Source organism: Danio rerio, chromosome 18 (assembly GCF_052040795.2).
Source record: "Danio rerio strain M-AB ecotype USA chromosome 18, GRCz13ab, whole genome shotgun sequence".
In the NCBI taxonomy this organism is placed as follows: Eukaryota; Metazoa; Chordata; class Actinopteri; order Cypriniformes; family Danionidae; genus Danio; species Danio rerio.
Window position 1 is genome coordinate 22420186 of NC_141038.1, and position 17235 is coordinate 22437420.

At 38.6% G+C, this 17235-nt stretch overlaps 1 protein-coding gene across 2 annotated transcripts in view; it reads right to left on the reverse strand.

Moving 5' to 3' along the window:
* igf1ra (insulin-like growth factor 1a receptor) overlaps window positions 1-17235 on the reverse strand; it is a 168190-nt gene that overhangs the window by 7400 nt on the left and 143555 nt on the right. For both annotated transcript variants that reach the window (XM_087291453.1, NM_152968.1), the window contains 10 exon segments: window positions 11868-12145; window positions 11531-11673; window positions 11260-11425; window positions 9387-9489; window positions 9222-9292; window positions 8594-8823; window positions 5747-5854; window positions 5381-5543; window positions 5140-5269; window positions 2533-2667 (listed from right to left, as the gene is read on the reverse strand). In XM_087291453.1, the coding sequence (XP_087147579.1) occupies window positions 2533-2667; window positions 5140-5269; window positions 5381-5543; window positions 5747-5854; window positions 8594-8823; window positions 9222-9292; window positions 9387-9489; window positions 11260-11425; window positions 11531-11673; window positions 11868-12145 (1527 nt within the window).

Sequence of the window (17235 nt, forward strand, 5' to 3'; positions counted from 1 at the left end):
CAGGAGAAAGAGGTCAGGAGAAACAGACAGATGCCTCGCTGCTGACATCAGCCCAGAAAAGGAGAACGCCAGAGCAGATGAGTGACGCAAGCAGACGATGATGTGAAGATTAGTGTGTGGAGCTCTTAAGTCAAGACACTGCAGGTGAACAGGGTAAACAATTAACTAATGCTTATTGCCGTACTTCCCAAGTGGACTGATTGCTTTGATAGTTGCAAACAATACTAGTATTACAAGTTAGCACTGTCGCCTCACAGAAAGGTCACTGATTTGAGTCCCATCTGGGCCAGTTGACATTTCTGTGTGGAGTTTGCATGTTCTCCCTGTGTTTGTGTGAGTTTCCTCCTGGTGCTCCAGTTTTCCCCACAGTCAAAAAGACATGTGCTATAAGAGAAATGAATAAACAAAATTGGCCGTTGTGTTAGAGCGTGTGTGAATGCAAGAGTGTATGGGTGTTTCCCAGTACTGGGTTGTGGCTAGAGGGGCATCCGCTGCGTAATACATATGCTGGAATAGTTGATGGTTCATTCTACTGTGGTGGCTAAATATGGGACTAAGCCAAAGGAAAATTAATAAATGAAGTTTTATAATCTGTAATTTAAACATGCAAATGTGGCAATGCTTAATTAAAGAAGATTCTTTTGGGGGGATACATTCATTCCATGTCCGGAATCTGGTGGGAACGATTTTAGCTTTGCTTAGCATAAAACATTGAGTTAGATTTTAGACCATTAGTATTTCACTTTAAGTAAAAAAATATTTTTTTCCACATTTTTCGAGTGCCTTGGACTAATTTTTGCTGTTTATTTTGATAGATCCCCTACCCAAAGAGCCCAGACACATTATTTAAGCTACCCTGAGCACTTTTTGTTTGATTTATTGAATGGGATAGCCCCTTGAAATGAACCATCTAATTTTCGAGGGGGTCCCCAAAAAGTACACAAATCAAACAGAGTACAACACGTCATAACATACAGCTAAACAAAACAAACAAGTAGCACTGTTTATCTGAAACACTTTGCACAGTCTCAAGCCTAAGCTAACAAAAACATATAAAAGTACAAACAATTTGATATGCAAATAAATAATAAGCATTTTAATAGGAAACAATATTAAAAACATTTACAAGTAGTTTCCAAAAAAGAAGATAAATTTGTCTTGAAAATGTCTTAATTGATCTATAAAAAAAAAAGGAAAAAAAAAAGGAAGATCGTTCCAGTCAGAAGAAGCTTTGTATTGAAAGGAACTACGGCAACTTTTTGTAGTAATTCTTGAAACAAAAATGTAATTCTGTTGAGTATGGCGATGAGAATATCTGGAGTTAAATGGTACAACAAATATTTTAAATAAGAGGAGAAACTAAAACAAACACACTTAAACTCAAACAAATACCAATGATATTGTCTGCAGAACTTAGGTTGAAGCAAACTAAGAGATTTGTATAATATGCAATGACGAGTTCTATGTGGACATCTTAAAACAAACCTACATACAGAATTGAAGACGCTATTTAAAAGGTTTTAAATTAACATCAGAGATATTGTTTTAAATAATATCAGCATAATCAATAATGGGAAATATTAATTGATAAATCTTTTTTTTTTCATACTTGAAGTGAAAAAAAATTAATACAACGATAAAGAGAATCTAAGCACTGATATGACTTTTTAGTTATAAAATCAATATGGGGTTTTAAGGACAGTCCAGTGTCGAGCCAAAGACCTACATATTTAAACTGGTCAACATTACACAACTGTGAATCATCATCAAGTATTTATGTTTTTTATGTGTTGAAAAGAAATCTGTGTTTTTGAAACTAATGAAGACAGCAGAAGTCAATGATTTATTTGAATTATTTAGCCTGACATGTTTACTGCTCCAAAATATTATAAATGTTTACTAAAATAAAAGGTATTGTGTTCAATGGAGGAAAAAAATTTGTCTTTTTACTCAGACATTTAAAAAGAATATATTTTAGAGCAGTAACCACAATACCACTGTCATATCGTGGTATTTTTATTCAAGGTTATCATACAGTCAGAAACTTATACTGGCCCATGCCTAATTGCAATTAAAATCCACAGACACAAAGTCATACAGAAGTGTATTTTGGATTTTTCCTTCTATCAAACTAAAATAAGACTTCAAAAGTTGAATAACTATGAAATAAATAACTATGAAAAGTCCAAAATGTCTAAATAGTTTTGGTCTGCAGTGTCTTGCTTAAGTAACACAAGAGGAGTCTGGGTCACTTTGACAGTCAGCCCCTTGGGAAGCAAACATTCTCCCTTCTATGGGTGGGAGGCTCCCTGACAACATGATGTAACTCATCTCATTTTAACCCGTGACGCAAATGACACCAGTCAGGCTTTCGCTTGGTCTGACGTTAGTGGCAGCATCTGCTGACATACTATCAACATTTTAACTGGATATCGCAAACCCTACATGGACAAGAGTCAGCTAGAGGACAAAGGGTTAACATTGTAATGCAGTCTGCCAAATTTGGGAGCAACGTGCAGTTGGTGGACTCACAGCATGTCGGGGCAGTTGTCCGGTTTATCCAGAAGTCCTCCCTCCATGACGAAACGCAGTACCTGCTCGTTGGACATGCCCTGGTAGGGCTGTTCGGCTAATGTGGCGATCTCCCATAAAACCACACCAAACGACCTGCAAAAAGAGGAACATGGTGATACAAATGCATTTAGAGTAAATTATACTAAATTTATCCAGCAACTGCACATATCAAATAACGAGGACAAGGAAGAAGAAATGAGGCCATTTGAGGTCAAGAGATGCACCAATAGACAATTGCAGAGCCTAAACGTGGGCGATACTAAAAGTGCTGCGAAATGCATCCTTGTGTTTTTTCTAGCCTGGAACAACAAAATGCTCATTTTCTAAAACAACGCAAACGCCGCATGAGCCGCTGACCTGAACTTTTCTCTTTTAGTGTGGTGTTTTTGTTAGCCCTGTGTTCCTCATTAATGAAAACGAGTCCATATATTAGCCGGCGGCCGGTGAGAAAGTGCAGCGGCGGAGCAGAAAGTCGGCAAACCCCAAATAAAAAGCACACAAAGACCGCACTGTTGCCAGTCGTTATTCATTAGCTCTCGGAGGACAAATTTTCGACATTGGCCGGAGATCTGAGACAAAGCTCAACACCCTTTAAAACAGGACCATTACAACAGTGACTTGCATCTAATTGGCTGCAACATCTGCGTGTGGAAAGACAAAACCACACTTTTTTCGGAGGGGGGGAAACAAATAAAGACACCTAACAGCGAGGTTTATGGGAGTACGAGATGGGAGCTCGCAGTGGCTCTTTTCATCTCGGGGACTTCAAAAGAGGCAGATACGGACGGAGGGACAGGGAGGCGGGTCTGCGCTGGCACACCAACCCCATCATTACTAAACATCTGGAGGAGGTTAAGAGCACACCGAGTGACAGAGCTGTGGGACGCTGGAGATTGGGAAATGGAGTCGGTCTATGGCACCGTGACTCTGTTCTACTGAACCGCTGCTGTTGCTGCTGCTGCTGGGAGTAAAGCTGTGGAGAGACAGTCTGTCTGAGACAAAGACACAATGTGTTTGGGCACGTTTCGCTTGGCTGGGACTGGAAGAATGTCTGGAAGTGATGCGTTCTCTCCCTTGACACGGAACATCAGTGGAAAAAAACATTAAAGGGTTTTCACCTCTTACAGGCCTATGAGGCTTCCTGTCGTATTAAGAAAAATAAAGAGACAGTTTCAATGCTTTCTGGACAGTCGGGGGGCCTTTGCTCAATAAGAGCTACTCTGATGGGACAACCTGCTGCTCACATGGAAAAACCCCAGCCACAATTTGGATGCACTTAAAACGTTCTTTGGATCTAAGAGCTTATACCTAAATTAATTTTTAGAATAATAATTTTTTCTTTCAAATTAAATGTCTTAACTAAATGAATTATGTTGTGTTTTATGTATAAATAGAACTCACACAATTTGTGATATTTCATTCCAAATATTTTTTACAGTTTTAAACAAAATTTGCCCCAATATTAGAAAGTTCAGAAATATTAGAATTAAAAACAACAACAACAACTTCAGCATATCTGAAAAGTACCAAAATGATGTGCTAAGAATCACGTGACACTGAAGAATGGAGAAACAGCTTGGTCAGTTTTGCCATTTCAGGAATACATTGAAAATATTTCAAAACTGTTTACAAATGTTTTCAATAAGCTTTTTTAGCAAATAAATACAACCTTCGTTCTTAAAGAGGCAAACTTATTTCAAAACCATTGTCAGTGTTGCCAACTTAGTGACTTTAGCGACTTTTCAGACCCCCTTAGCGACAACTTTTCAAAAAAGCGCCTAGCGACAAATCTTTGTGACTTTTTTTGGTGTTACTGGAGATTTTTATACTCTCATGTGTCCATACGGTACAGTTCCTACTCTTCTCAACGAGCTGCAGGTGATGCGGTTGGCCCCTCCTCCACCTCAGAGCACTCACAGGAGTGTCTCCCACCTACAGCCTGAGGGCAGATCCGCACTCTGCGTATCGACGGCAAATCATTTAGCACCGTGAGTGTGAGGTATTTCCCTTGTACTGTCAAACATATCTGCTTCTCCTTTGTTTTTAAATTTAACAATTTAATTTGATTGTTTATTCTTTTCTTGTAAACAATCACAGATATTTTAGTGACAGTTTCGGAACTTGAGTTTATTATGTCTGAGGGATTGACGTCACTACACATCTATATTAATATACTGTATTCAAACAGCAATAAGTTTAGTTAAATTGACATGCATACATTCAGCGTAGTGCAAAATTAAATACCCCTTTATTAACCATAGGCTGTTAAACAAACAAAAACAGCTGGATGTGATGACGTCAGTAATATGCAAATTGACTTATGATGTAATCTACCAACGTTTAGAGACTTTTCGGGCAGAGCTTAGAGCCTTTTCATTGAAAATAACTGGCAACACTGACCATTGTTACATTTTTTTACAGACCTACAACTTCTGAACTGTAGCGTACAGTAAATCGTAATATTTGACCGGCTACATGCAAGTTCATTTCACACACACACAAAAACACTTTACAGAGAAGCAACCTAAAGGCTTGCATTTATGTGTCTGTGTGCGATGCTCATACCAGACGTCAGAATTGGTTGTAAAGACGCCATCTTTCAAAGACTCTGGAGACATCCAGCGGACCGGCAGCAGCCCTTTGCCTCCTTTGCGATAGTAGTCAGTCTCATAGATGTCCCTCGTCATGCCAAAGTCTAAACACAAGAAGAGAGCAAACATGAAGGGTTAAAAACACCTCTCAAACACCAAGTTCTTCATAAGATCTCCTGACTAAGATTTATGAACTGTGCACAACTAAGAATTACCTCCGATTTTAACTGTAAAGTCTTCAGCAACCATGCAGTTTCTGGCAGCCAGATCTCGATGGACGAACTTGTTGGCATTGAGGTACGCCATCCCATCCGCTATCTCACCCGCCATCTGAATCATCTTCTTCAGCGGAGGCAAAGACTGGCTGCTGGAGCCCTGCTACATGTCCAAAAGAAAACAAAAATCCTTACTACTGAATTGTCTCTTTTTCTCTACTACTACAAACATATATTTGAAAAGCTGACTGTAAATCTGAAGGGAATAACACTATGAGCAGAATAAAAATAATGAAAATAACAGCACATTTTTAATCAGTCAGTATACTGTTGTGTGCATGCAAAGTCAACAGGATGATTGTGTACCTCTTTGGATCGGAGCGAGCGCAAGTGGCTTTTCAGATCACCCCGCGTCATCAGCTCCATTATAACTAGAGTAGGCTGTCCTTGTGAAACCACACCCAGAAGACGCACCTACATCAGGGTACAAAAAGAGACACTGGTGTCTAGTATATAAAACTTTTAAAAACCAATTATTCTTTTTTGTAGTAGAAGTACATCATACAGGTATGTAAAGTATTCTTTTTTTTATATATATTCTTTGTGAACACTACCTGAACTATTTATACAGTACTTCACACCTAGGGTTGCACAATATATAATTTTAGCATTGATATCACAATGTGAGCATCTGCAGGAGTCACATCGATGTCTGCATTCCGACCAGATTTTTTGTGATTTCTTGCGGCGTGGGAATAAATTTTCTAAAACAGCCTGGGAGCGGTCGGTAACTGGTGTAATTTGAACAGGAGCAGGCGGTCTAACAATATCGCACCAGACTCCCAAATGAGCGAGCGAGCACACGTATGTATGTGTGTGAATGAGAGGGCGTGATGCTGTGTGTAGCTTGTTTGTTGCTGTCTATCTGTCTGTGTATGTGTGTGAATGAGAGAGAGAGGTTGGTGCTGTCTATGTGTGTGTATGTGTGAATGAGAAAGAGTGTGATGCTGTGTGTCTATGTGTTTGTGTTTTTTACAGACAGCTTGTTATAGGCTGTCTGGACTCTGGGCAACAGGACAACAAATGCTGAATATAAGTGGGAGCGGTCGGGTTCGTACTAAAATTTTGTCCCGCCCAGATCTCTACCAGGAGCCACAGTTCAGAACACATGAGATTTAAGGAGTTACTTCAAAATTTAACCATAATAGAGCGAAAGTTTATCATATGCATGTGTTTATAAAGCCTGTAACTGTGTGAGCATTTAAAGCATTCAGGCGCAATCCTAACTCAAGCAATCTAAATAGCCGGCAGCTAGCTCTCTGCAACTCTCACATGGTCGCCCACTGAAGCTAAGCAGGGCTGCGTCTGGTCAGTACCTGGATGGGAGACAACATGGGAAAGCTAGGTTGCTGCTGGAAGTGGTGTTAGTGAGGCCAGCAGGGGCCACTCAACCTGAGGTCTGTGTGGGTCCTAATAGTGACTGGGACTCTATACTGCTCAGTGAGCGCCGTCTTTTAAATGAGAAATTAAAACTGGGGTCCAGACTCTCTGTGGTTGTAAAAAATCCCAGGATGTCCTTCGAAAAGAGTAGGGGTTTAACCCACTCCTAACCCTTCCCATATCATAATTGGCTTCATCACTCTTTCTCCTCTCCACCAATTAGCTGGTGTGTGGTGTACGGTCTGGCGGAAAATGGCTGCCGTCGCGTCATCCAGGTGGATGCTGCACACTGGTGGTGGATAAGAAGATTCCGCCTTATGTGTAAAGCGCTTTGAGTGTCTAGAAAAGTGCTATATAAATTTAAGGAATTATTATTATTATTAGATGAATGAATTCTTTCCAAATAAAGGTTTTACTTCACTAGTCTAAAGAGGAAACTTGACTTCACCTGGATCTTTGTGAAATTTTCCAATGAAATTGTACACATATCGCAATATATATAGCATAAAAAAAACTAAATATTGCAATTTCCAGATTTTAACAGTATTGTGCATCCCTATTTATTTATTTTACTTATTCATACAGGGACAATGTACAACATGACATGTTGTGCCAGAGTTAGCTATAAAGCTAATTTACATCTATAGTCCCTGGGCAGGAAGTTGACAGTAAAAAATAATCCATTATACACTTACAATACAATACATGCAATACATCATTATCAATAAAATGAAATCATATCAGTGGTTGCATATTTGATTTTGTTTTTGTATTATAGTGGATTAGTATGCAGATGTTTTATGCAGATGTGAAGTTATTCATTTTATATTGAGAAAATATTTTAGTTTGTGTTCTTGTATATTTCTTTTTCCAGTACATTGTGGCTTACCAGTAATAAAAGGATATGGAAGGCAACTAATAGTTTAACTAAGGTTTGGTGTATGGTTACAGTATTTAGTGTCATCCATTTGTGATCAGATTGATGTACAGTAAACACATGTTAATATCTGGTGTAAACAGGGCCTAAGAAACCTGTTTAAAGACTATTTAATTTTATTTATTTAAGGCAACAGTATCTCCAGCAGCAATGAAGCATCCACATCAAGAGCTACTAGTAAACCCACGATTCAGCAAACATCTGAAAAACAAAACACTTACACACCAACATCCTATCGACCAGTGGTCACCAATCTCGTTCCTGGAGGTCCGGTGCCCTGCAGGGTTTAACTCCAACTTGCCCCAACACACCTGCCTGGGTGTTTCAAGTATATCTAGTAAGACCTTGATTAGCTTGTTCAGGTGTGTTTGATTAGGGTTGGAGCTAAAATCTGCAGGACACCGGCCCTCCAGGAACAAGTTTGGTGATCCCTGCTATAGACCAACTACAGAGCTGAAAAGTCCAGTGGCTTATTCATATTTATAGAAATGAAAGATATCCAAAGGTGCCTTTATAAGTTTCAAAGAAATCTGTGTTTTTGAGAATAATGAAGACAGCAGAAGTCAAAGGTTTATTTAAATGATTTAACCTGACATGTTTACTGTGCTAAAATATTTCTTAAAGTAAACTATATTGTGTTCAATGGAGGAAAAAAAAGTAGCATTTTTTTACCAAGACATCTAAGGAGGACATATTTTAGCAGTAACCACAATATCGTGAAAACTGGGATATTTTTATCCAAGGTTATCATATCGTCAGAATCGTATGCCTATAACTAAATAAACCTATTTAACATTTCAAAATCAACTGTATGGTGAGATTCCGCCGTTTCTTACCACATGGTGACAGTTGAACTCCTTCATAACTGAAGCTTCGTTCAGGAACTCGATGCGTTCACGTACGCTGGCGGATTCGTTTACAGTCTTGATAGCCACTCTGGTCTCAGGTTCATCTTTAACGACACCCTTTGCAATGCCCTCATACACCATACCAAAAGAGCCCTGGCCCAGCTCACGGCACATGGTGATCTTCTCTCGAGCCACTTCCCATTCATCTGGCACATACACTGAGGTGGCAGAAACAGAATCGGCAGAATTGTAATATATATAGAAGATCCTATAACATATTCTGCCAATCATGATGATTTAATGACTGAAGAATATTAGATAAATCTTTATAGCTATATAATTCCAGCAATATGGATTACTTAATCATTTTCCTAATAATCATATGTATAAGTTTTGTCTGTCAGTGAAAGCATCAAAGTCAATATAAACAACAAGGTATTAGTTTTTAATAATTAATATTGATAATTTACAGTTATAAATGAAGTTATAATTATGTTTAAAACAGGAAATCAGGCACTGTCTTTGTATTAGTTTGGATTAAAAACAGCTAAAATACTCTTAGTTAAGAAAGTTATTTGAAATGCAACACAACCTGGTTTATAAACCTAATACTCACTTTCAAATGGACTGAAGTACTCGGGGTTCACAGAAGCATACAGCACACCATTTCCTATCCTGTCACTATTCCTGAAAAGAAGCATGCATAAAAACACAATAAAAAACAGTACTAGACAGTGGAAGTAAAAAAAGAAGTCTCGTATTTAATAGCTGGGACATCAACCTCTTTTTGGTCACAATGATGACAGCTACGATCACGAAGAGTAGCAAAAGTAGCACTATAACAGGGATAATGATGGCCACGTAGAAGGCATTATCATAATTCCCTGTAAGAGAGAAGGACAGAAATATAAACAAAACATTAGACTGAATGTCTTGCATCACAAGCATTCCTTTAAAGAGAGTCATCAGTAAGCATTTTCTTAGGGCTAGACGATATGGTCAAAACAACTTTACATTTTCCCCATATCAGTCAATATTGATTATTATCACAATAAATGTCAAATATCTCTTTCTTTGAAATTTGTGGGTAGATTTTTGCTTCTGAGTGAAACCAGAAAGCCAACTGTTTATTTAAACTAATCTTTTAGACTACTATATTTTATAATGGTAACTATATGATGTATAAAAACTTTTATTGTGTAAACGTAAAATCTTTTGGCAGCCCTTGTTGTTAACAAAGAGTTAAAAATATATATATAATATAATTTTATATATAGCGGGGAAAATAAGTATTGATAACGTCACCATTTTCTTCTAAAGGTGCCGCTGACTTGAAATTTTTTGGATGTTAGAAACTACCAAAGAAATCCATATATACAAAGGAAACAAGTCTTATTAGTTTACAAATTAAGTTTTGTGTAATTTTTTTTGGCCTTTTTGCCTTTATTAGATGGAACAGTATTGAGACAGGAAGCAAAGTTGGAGAGAGAGGGGGGGGGTAGGGAAATGTCCTTGAGCCAGGATTCAAACTCAGGATGCCCTGACGTGCTACTGCACCATATGTCAGCGCACCAACCACTAGGCTATTGCGCCGACAAGTTAATAAATAAATAAATAAAAAGCATTAAACACATGAAGAAAAGGAGCTAAAGAAAGGCAGTGAAAGACCAGACAGCAGCTGAAATCTCTCAGTAGTTATTCAGCCACCCTCTGTCATTGTAAATTACTGATGACCTTTCGTCATTGTAAATTAATATTAGCTGATTCAGTCCAACAACTGCATTATCAGGATGATAAAGATGAAACCAGGGTGGACATTTCAGCAAGACAATGATCCAAAGCATAGCCAAGGAAACTCCCAAATAGTCTTAGAGAAAGAAAATCAAGCTGTAGAATGGCCCAGCCAATCACCTGACTTGAATCCAATAGAAAATACAAATTTTGACCACTAGGCTATCGGAGGCTGCACGATATTAGAAAAAGCTGATATTGGGATACTTTATTTTTCTGCGATAAATATTGCGATATGAATACAGTTTCACAAGATAGTTTGAATAGCACCATTTGAACACTATTTCTGTGGAGTTTAACAGTACTCAGGTACATTAACTGTATAATCTACAAAGCAAAAAAAAAATGCATTTCTTACGGTGCTTAGTCTTGTTTCTAGTCCAAATCACAAAAAATCTTTTAAAAAGTTAAATATTATTGTATTATTGTATTGTATTGTATTATTTATTATTATTTATTATTATTTTCAATTTCAGAAGAAACAAGTCAAAATTAAGAGTTTTTTTTTTTTAAAACAAGTAAACTTATCTGCCAGTGGGGTAAAAAAAAAAGTTTTTTTTGATTTGGGATGTAAATATTTACACTAGAAACAAGACTTTTGTAATTGTAATTTTAAGTAAGAAAAACATTTTTGTTTCCGTTTTTGCATAAATCCTGTATAAATACAGTAATTAACTACGATTCCGTAGCTTATATTTCTAATAATTCAGAATGAACAATGCATATCATGCGATGTGACTATTGCGAATGTGCACATTACAATATTGATGCTGAAACGATACATTGTGCAGCCCTACAACTATCGTTATTATTTTCTTGACAAACACTTATCCTACAAGTAGGCCTATGGGTGCATTTCTTACGTTTAGGGGGTGGCACGTAGAAGGACACTGGTTCAGTCCAAGACCCGTTTCCAGCCAGAGAAGTGGCTCTGACTCGAGCTGAATAATTTCCAGAGGCCAAATTGCTAAGCTGAGCTCCTCGCAGAACTTTGTACTGCTGTCGTGATACACATTCATGCTTCTCAGCCTGAAACACACACACGCAGACACACATCCTCAGTCAGTTGGTTTGTGGCTTTGGCTTTGGTTATAACTATTTCTTAATGGTGTACGAGTTAGTTGTCACACTAACCTCAGTTCCCAGACGATATTTGATCTCATACATGAGGATCAGTCCGTTGGGGTGAAGAGGTTCAGGCCACCGCAGAAGCACTATTCCTTCTCCCTTCTCATCCCTCTCCTGAGTCACAGAGCCGGGAATATCATCCGCTTTATCTGTGGAAGAACATAAGTATGCTCAAGGCCAGTGCTTTCTTATAGTAATTCAATAAGGTTTAGATTGCATTTAGGCTTAATTGCCGCTAACATGAACAGGAAAACTAATCCAAAAATCATGCTGTAGGCACAGTGGATATTAATATTTCACTGGCCTGAATATGCAGTGATTTGGTTTGTTGGTTTTTGCTGACCTGCCGGTTTGGTTCTGGAGAACACAAAGGCCGCAGCACTGCACCGGTGGACTTCATAGTTGCAGGCGTGGATGTCAATGCGGTAGACGGTGAAGGGCCGAAGGTTGTGTATCTCCATGAACTCTGTGTGGACTTTGCCTTCAGAGAACGGGTACTCTTTTTCTGGCAGCTCTGGCTGAGTGATGTTACTCTCCAGAACTGAGATGTTCCTGCTCACACCCGACACTAGTGTGCTGTTGGCCACTCCCATCAAGTCTCGACGCTTCCTGTCTGGAGGTCTGAAATGGGGTGCAAAAGAGTTAGAGGAAGTGGAGATGCGCAGAGGAAGATGAAAAGGAAAAGGAAAGTTTGAAAAAAGGGGAAATTAAATAGAAATTCAATATAAAGGAAGTGTAAAATAACCAAATGCCACAGTTACAGCGGGGAAAATAAGTATTGAACATGTCACAATTTTTCTCAGAAAACATATTTCTAAAGGTGTGTTGACTTGAAATTTTCCCCAGATGTTGATAACAACCAAAGAAATCCATATATTCAAAGAAAACAAATCATATTAGTTTACAAATTAAGTTATGCATAATATAATGAAATGACGCAGGGAAAAACTATTGAACACATGAAGAAAGGGAGGTGTAGAATGGCAGTGAAAGCCCAGACAGCAGCTAAAATCTCCCAGTAGTTCTTCAGCAATACCTCTGCCCTTGGCCAGTGTAAATTAATATTAGCTGCTTCAGTCCAACATCTACATTAGCAGGATGATGAAGATGAAACCAGGGTGAACATTTAAGCAAGACAATGATCCAAAACACAGCCAAGAAAACTCTCAAATGCTTTCAGAGAAAGAAAATCAAGCTGTAGAATGGCCCAGCCCATCACCTGACTTAAATCCAATAGAAAATACAAAATAAAGATCAGATTTGATAGACGAGACCCACAGGGTTCTTGGGTTTTTAACAAAATCTGGTTCAGTTCCGTATCAGCAGCTCCTTTAGAAATATAATTCCCAAAAAAAAACATGTCATGTTCAATACTTATTTTCCCTGCTGTAAATAAAATAACAGAACAATAAAAAAGAAAGAAAAATAACTAGAGTAAATGGGGGGAAAGTAACAACAGTGATACAAAGGAATGAATGAATGAAATCAAGGAATGAAGAGAAAATGAAAAAGGAGGTAAAAATGAAAGAGGAAAAAGAGCAAAAATTAGGAAAAGAAAAAAAAAGTGGAAAATGGAAAAAGACAAAAAAGACAAAGATAAAAGAAAAAATGTAATTTGTAAAAAAAAAAAAAAAAAAAAAAGGAAGCAGAAATTGAGGAAAAGGAAGAGGTGAACGACAATAAGTGCCAGGACTGTGAAAATTCTGCGCTGGTTTAAAAGCATACAAGCCAATTACTGCGCACGATTACTCTACAACACACACCACTTCCTTAAACACGCAGGCTTGATTTTCTAATGTCCTACTAACAGACCTCTTAGCAGCACAGACAAAAACTGGCATTACTCTACAACCTACAGCTCTTTTGGATCTTATACATCATTTATCATCCTGAGTGATGAGATCTTTTAAATTCTTATGACTGCTCTGTATCCTGCTGGGCTGGGACGGATCCCTCGTGGAAATGTGGTAGATTTGAAATAAAAGGAGAGCGTGTTTCGAAGAACTGTTCACTCTCTCTTTGCTCTCATTTAGATTTTTTTCCCCTGTCCAGTTCTAAAACCTGCGGGTATTCATATTCACTATAATTGCTTAACCTAAAAATATATTTGCAAGGGAAGCAGTTTCTGCAGATGTGAATGAAATGGGAAGGCATATCTAGAACGCACATCGAACATCCATAATCATGATATGAGCGACTTCATCTGACGGCAGAGACGGTGCATGAGGAGATAAGCAAACGAAGGCTCTGGCAACAGGTCAACCCTGACGCTACTAAACGCATGCAGTCAGCAGCAACCACAAGAGCTTACCAGACGCCAGCAGACCCACTGCCACTGCACAGAAATGACTGCCTTACCTAGAGCCACTTTTAGGAGACGCGTAACGATTTGCTCGCTCTGGATCTCTGTAAAAATGTCAATAGTCAGACCAAACATCCAACACAGACGGGAAAGACAGGATGGTTTGAGATGAAGCCCAGTGTGTCAGGTACAAGAGAGGAAAAGACATGATGTGTCACACATAGACTGACAAGAAAAGTGGAGACAGACACATTTGAGCTTTTGTATGAAGAAAAAAAATGGGTTGGGAATTGTAACTAATTGTAATCGAGTGTTTTGAAGACATGACAACCAATAATTGTGGATGCTTGGCTGATTATTAAAAGTATTAGTCTGACAGCTTCCAATTTTACCACAAAATTCTTTAAATAACTTCACTGAATGTACTGCAGAGAAAACACTAAAGATGAATCTGATGTAGCATTTAGATGAACACTAACCGGCCACTTTATTAGGTACACCTGTCCAACTGCTGTTAACGCAAATCTCTAATCAGCCAATCACATGGCAGCAACTCAATGCATTTAGGCATGTAGACAAGGTCAAGACGATCAGCTGCACCAAGCAACCGAGCATCAGAATGAGAAAGAAAGATGATTTAAGTGACTTTGAATGTGGCATAATTGTTGCCAGACTAACTAGTTTGAGTATTTCAGAAACTGCTGATCTACTGGGATTTTCATGCACAACCATCTCTAGGGTTTACAGAGAATGGTCCAAAAAAAAGAGAAAATATCCAGTGAGAGGCAGTTCTGTGGGCGCAAATGCCTTGTTAATGCCAGAGGTCACAGGAAAATGGCCAGATTTGTTCGAGCTGATGGAAAGACAACAGTAACTGAAATAACCACTCGTTACAACTGAGGTATGCAGAAGAGCATCTCTAAATGTACAACACGTCCAACCTTGAGGCAGATGCGCTACAGCAGCAGAACACTACACTAGGTGTCACTCCTGTCAGCTAAGAACAGGAAACTGAGGTTACGATTCGCACAGGCTCACCAAAATTGGACAAAAGAAGATTGGAAAAACATTGCCTGGTCTGATGAGTCTCGATTTCTGCTGAGACATTCGGATGGTAGGGTCAGAATTTGCCGTCAACAACACGAAAGCATGGATCCATCCTGCCTTGTATTAACAGTTCAGGCAGGTGGTGGTGGTGTAATGGTGTGGGAGATATTTTCTTGGCACACTTTGGGCCCATTAGTACCAATTAAGCATCATGTCAACGCCACAGCCTATCTGTGTATTGTTGCTGACCATATCTATTTCTTTATGACCACAGTGTACCCATCTTCTGATGGTTACTTCTAGCAGGACAACCTGCCATGTCATAAAGAGCAAATCATCTCAGACTGGTTTCTTAAACATGATAATGAGTTCACTGTACTCAAATAATAAAGTAATAAAGCCCGGAGGTAAAGTAGCATCAAAGTATTTACATTATTTATTTGCTCACAAAACTAGTAGGTGTAGTAGCTGGTTGTTGATTGAGTTGTTGTTGATGTTTGTGGATGTATATTGATGAACAGTGTCACATTTGCGGAACACTTGGTCACATGATATTGCTTTTCAAGTGTTGCAAATATGACTCAATTTTTTTTTTTTTTAAGTTTCATTGTTTGTGTTCATGCTTATTTGTTTTGATTTATCCACAAGTCTTCTTCAATTAAATTACATTTATCATTTAAAATAATATTGGTCATACTGTCCCTCAACTGGGATGAATCAGGGTCTAATCTTAAAGACATCCTGTTGCATGTGCCAAAAAAAAGCCAAGTGTTTTGCTCCCTGAGTGCAACGGCAGGTGTTTTTCCCATGGCATGCAGTTAGAAAGTGTTTGAGTGTCCTATTCAATAATCGTCAAGAAGACAATTTACAAGCAATTACAAACTTGAATCACAGACGATTATGAAAGTTTAAACACTACTATAAGCCTTATTCTGCCAACTTGAATTAATCAACAGAAGACTGACAGTAATGAGAGAAGATATTTGTGTGTGTTTGCTCTTGTATATGTGTGAGAGTGGAAACTTTTAATAAAAGCCAACTCAGAATGCTGTAGGGAGGAGCAATCAAATCAACCCTAACCACATTCCATGTCACTTCCAGTGAATAGCGTTCCATGATTTATGATTGGAAATTTTGGAAGCAACTGGACAATTTTAATACTCACTAACTAGGAATTCAGATCACCCTTGAGAGTGTTTACAGTGGAAGATCAAATCAAATCAAGGCCTTGATCGATGACTACAACTACCAGAAAGAAATACCCATATATAACAATTAGTAAATCCTCCTTTGTAACCTTTAACCCAACCAAACTCACTGTTGTGACTGTCTACGGCCATTAGCACTGATTTTAACCTAAATGCTTTTGGCATAGACTGCTAACTAGGAAAAGGTCAGTCTCACATTAAGAAGAAAAGAGACACACTGGGCCCTGAGGGGAGATTTAACACCTGCAAAACTCAGATGATAAGTTGTAACAGCAGGTGTTGACCTAGCAGCACTGACAGCAGCACATCCAGTCTTCCTTTTCCCAGGTGTACGTGTCAATCTTTAACTGCTGCCTGGAAGAAATTCAAGTCTACCAAAGCAAAAGGCTCAAGAACGAGTCCACTTCCGTTATACATGCCCGATCGGCTGTGTGGGAGTTTGAAAGAAGAGAAGACACGTCCACACCTCTCTAGAAGATCCTCCTTTGGACTTCATTAACATTCCACGTAGGTCTGCTGTACATTTCCTGGGAGCCGGACACTCCAAAGCAAACAAAGAGCACGTCTAAGGAAGGAGGGAGAGACGGAGCGGACGGGAGGAAGAGAACAGAGAGACGACCGTTGAATGGAAAAACATATCCGGCTTCACCCAAGGGTTTAGCATCTCCACTTTTTTTCTCAGACTTGAATGGATTAGGAGGCCACTTTCCTCGTGCACAGCTTTTAAAGTGTACTCAACTGCAGATAAACACAGATGGACTAGAGACATCTGCATCTAGAGGACATGTTTGGTCTAAACATCTGCACTGTGTGAACAGAAACAGAGTGTATTTGGACTGTTTATGTCTGTGGAGCAACACATATTTTTCTCTCCATTTTAGCCTTGTGTATGAGATTTTTGCTTTTGTCAAGGAATGCAGAACTCTATGTAAATGCTCTTTGCAGTGGATAAATCTGAAAATGCCATTTTTTATATTTTAGTGTGGAGTGTGAAAACAGAGACTTTCAAAAACAATGCATTTTTAGTTATGTCATGTGTCTGTGGTTAAGCCTGATTGCTTTCGGTGTTGTTGTTGTTGTTGTTATGAGTTCTGTGAGATTGTCCTTACTGTGAAGTTAAGCTGATGACGTGTTCTTCAAACAGATCAAATATT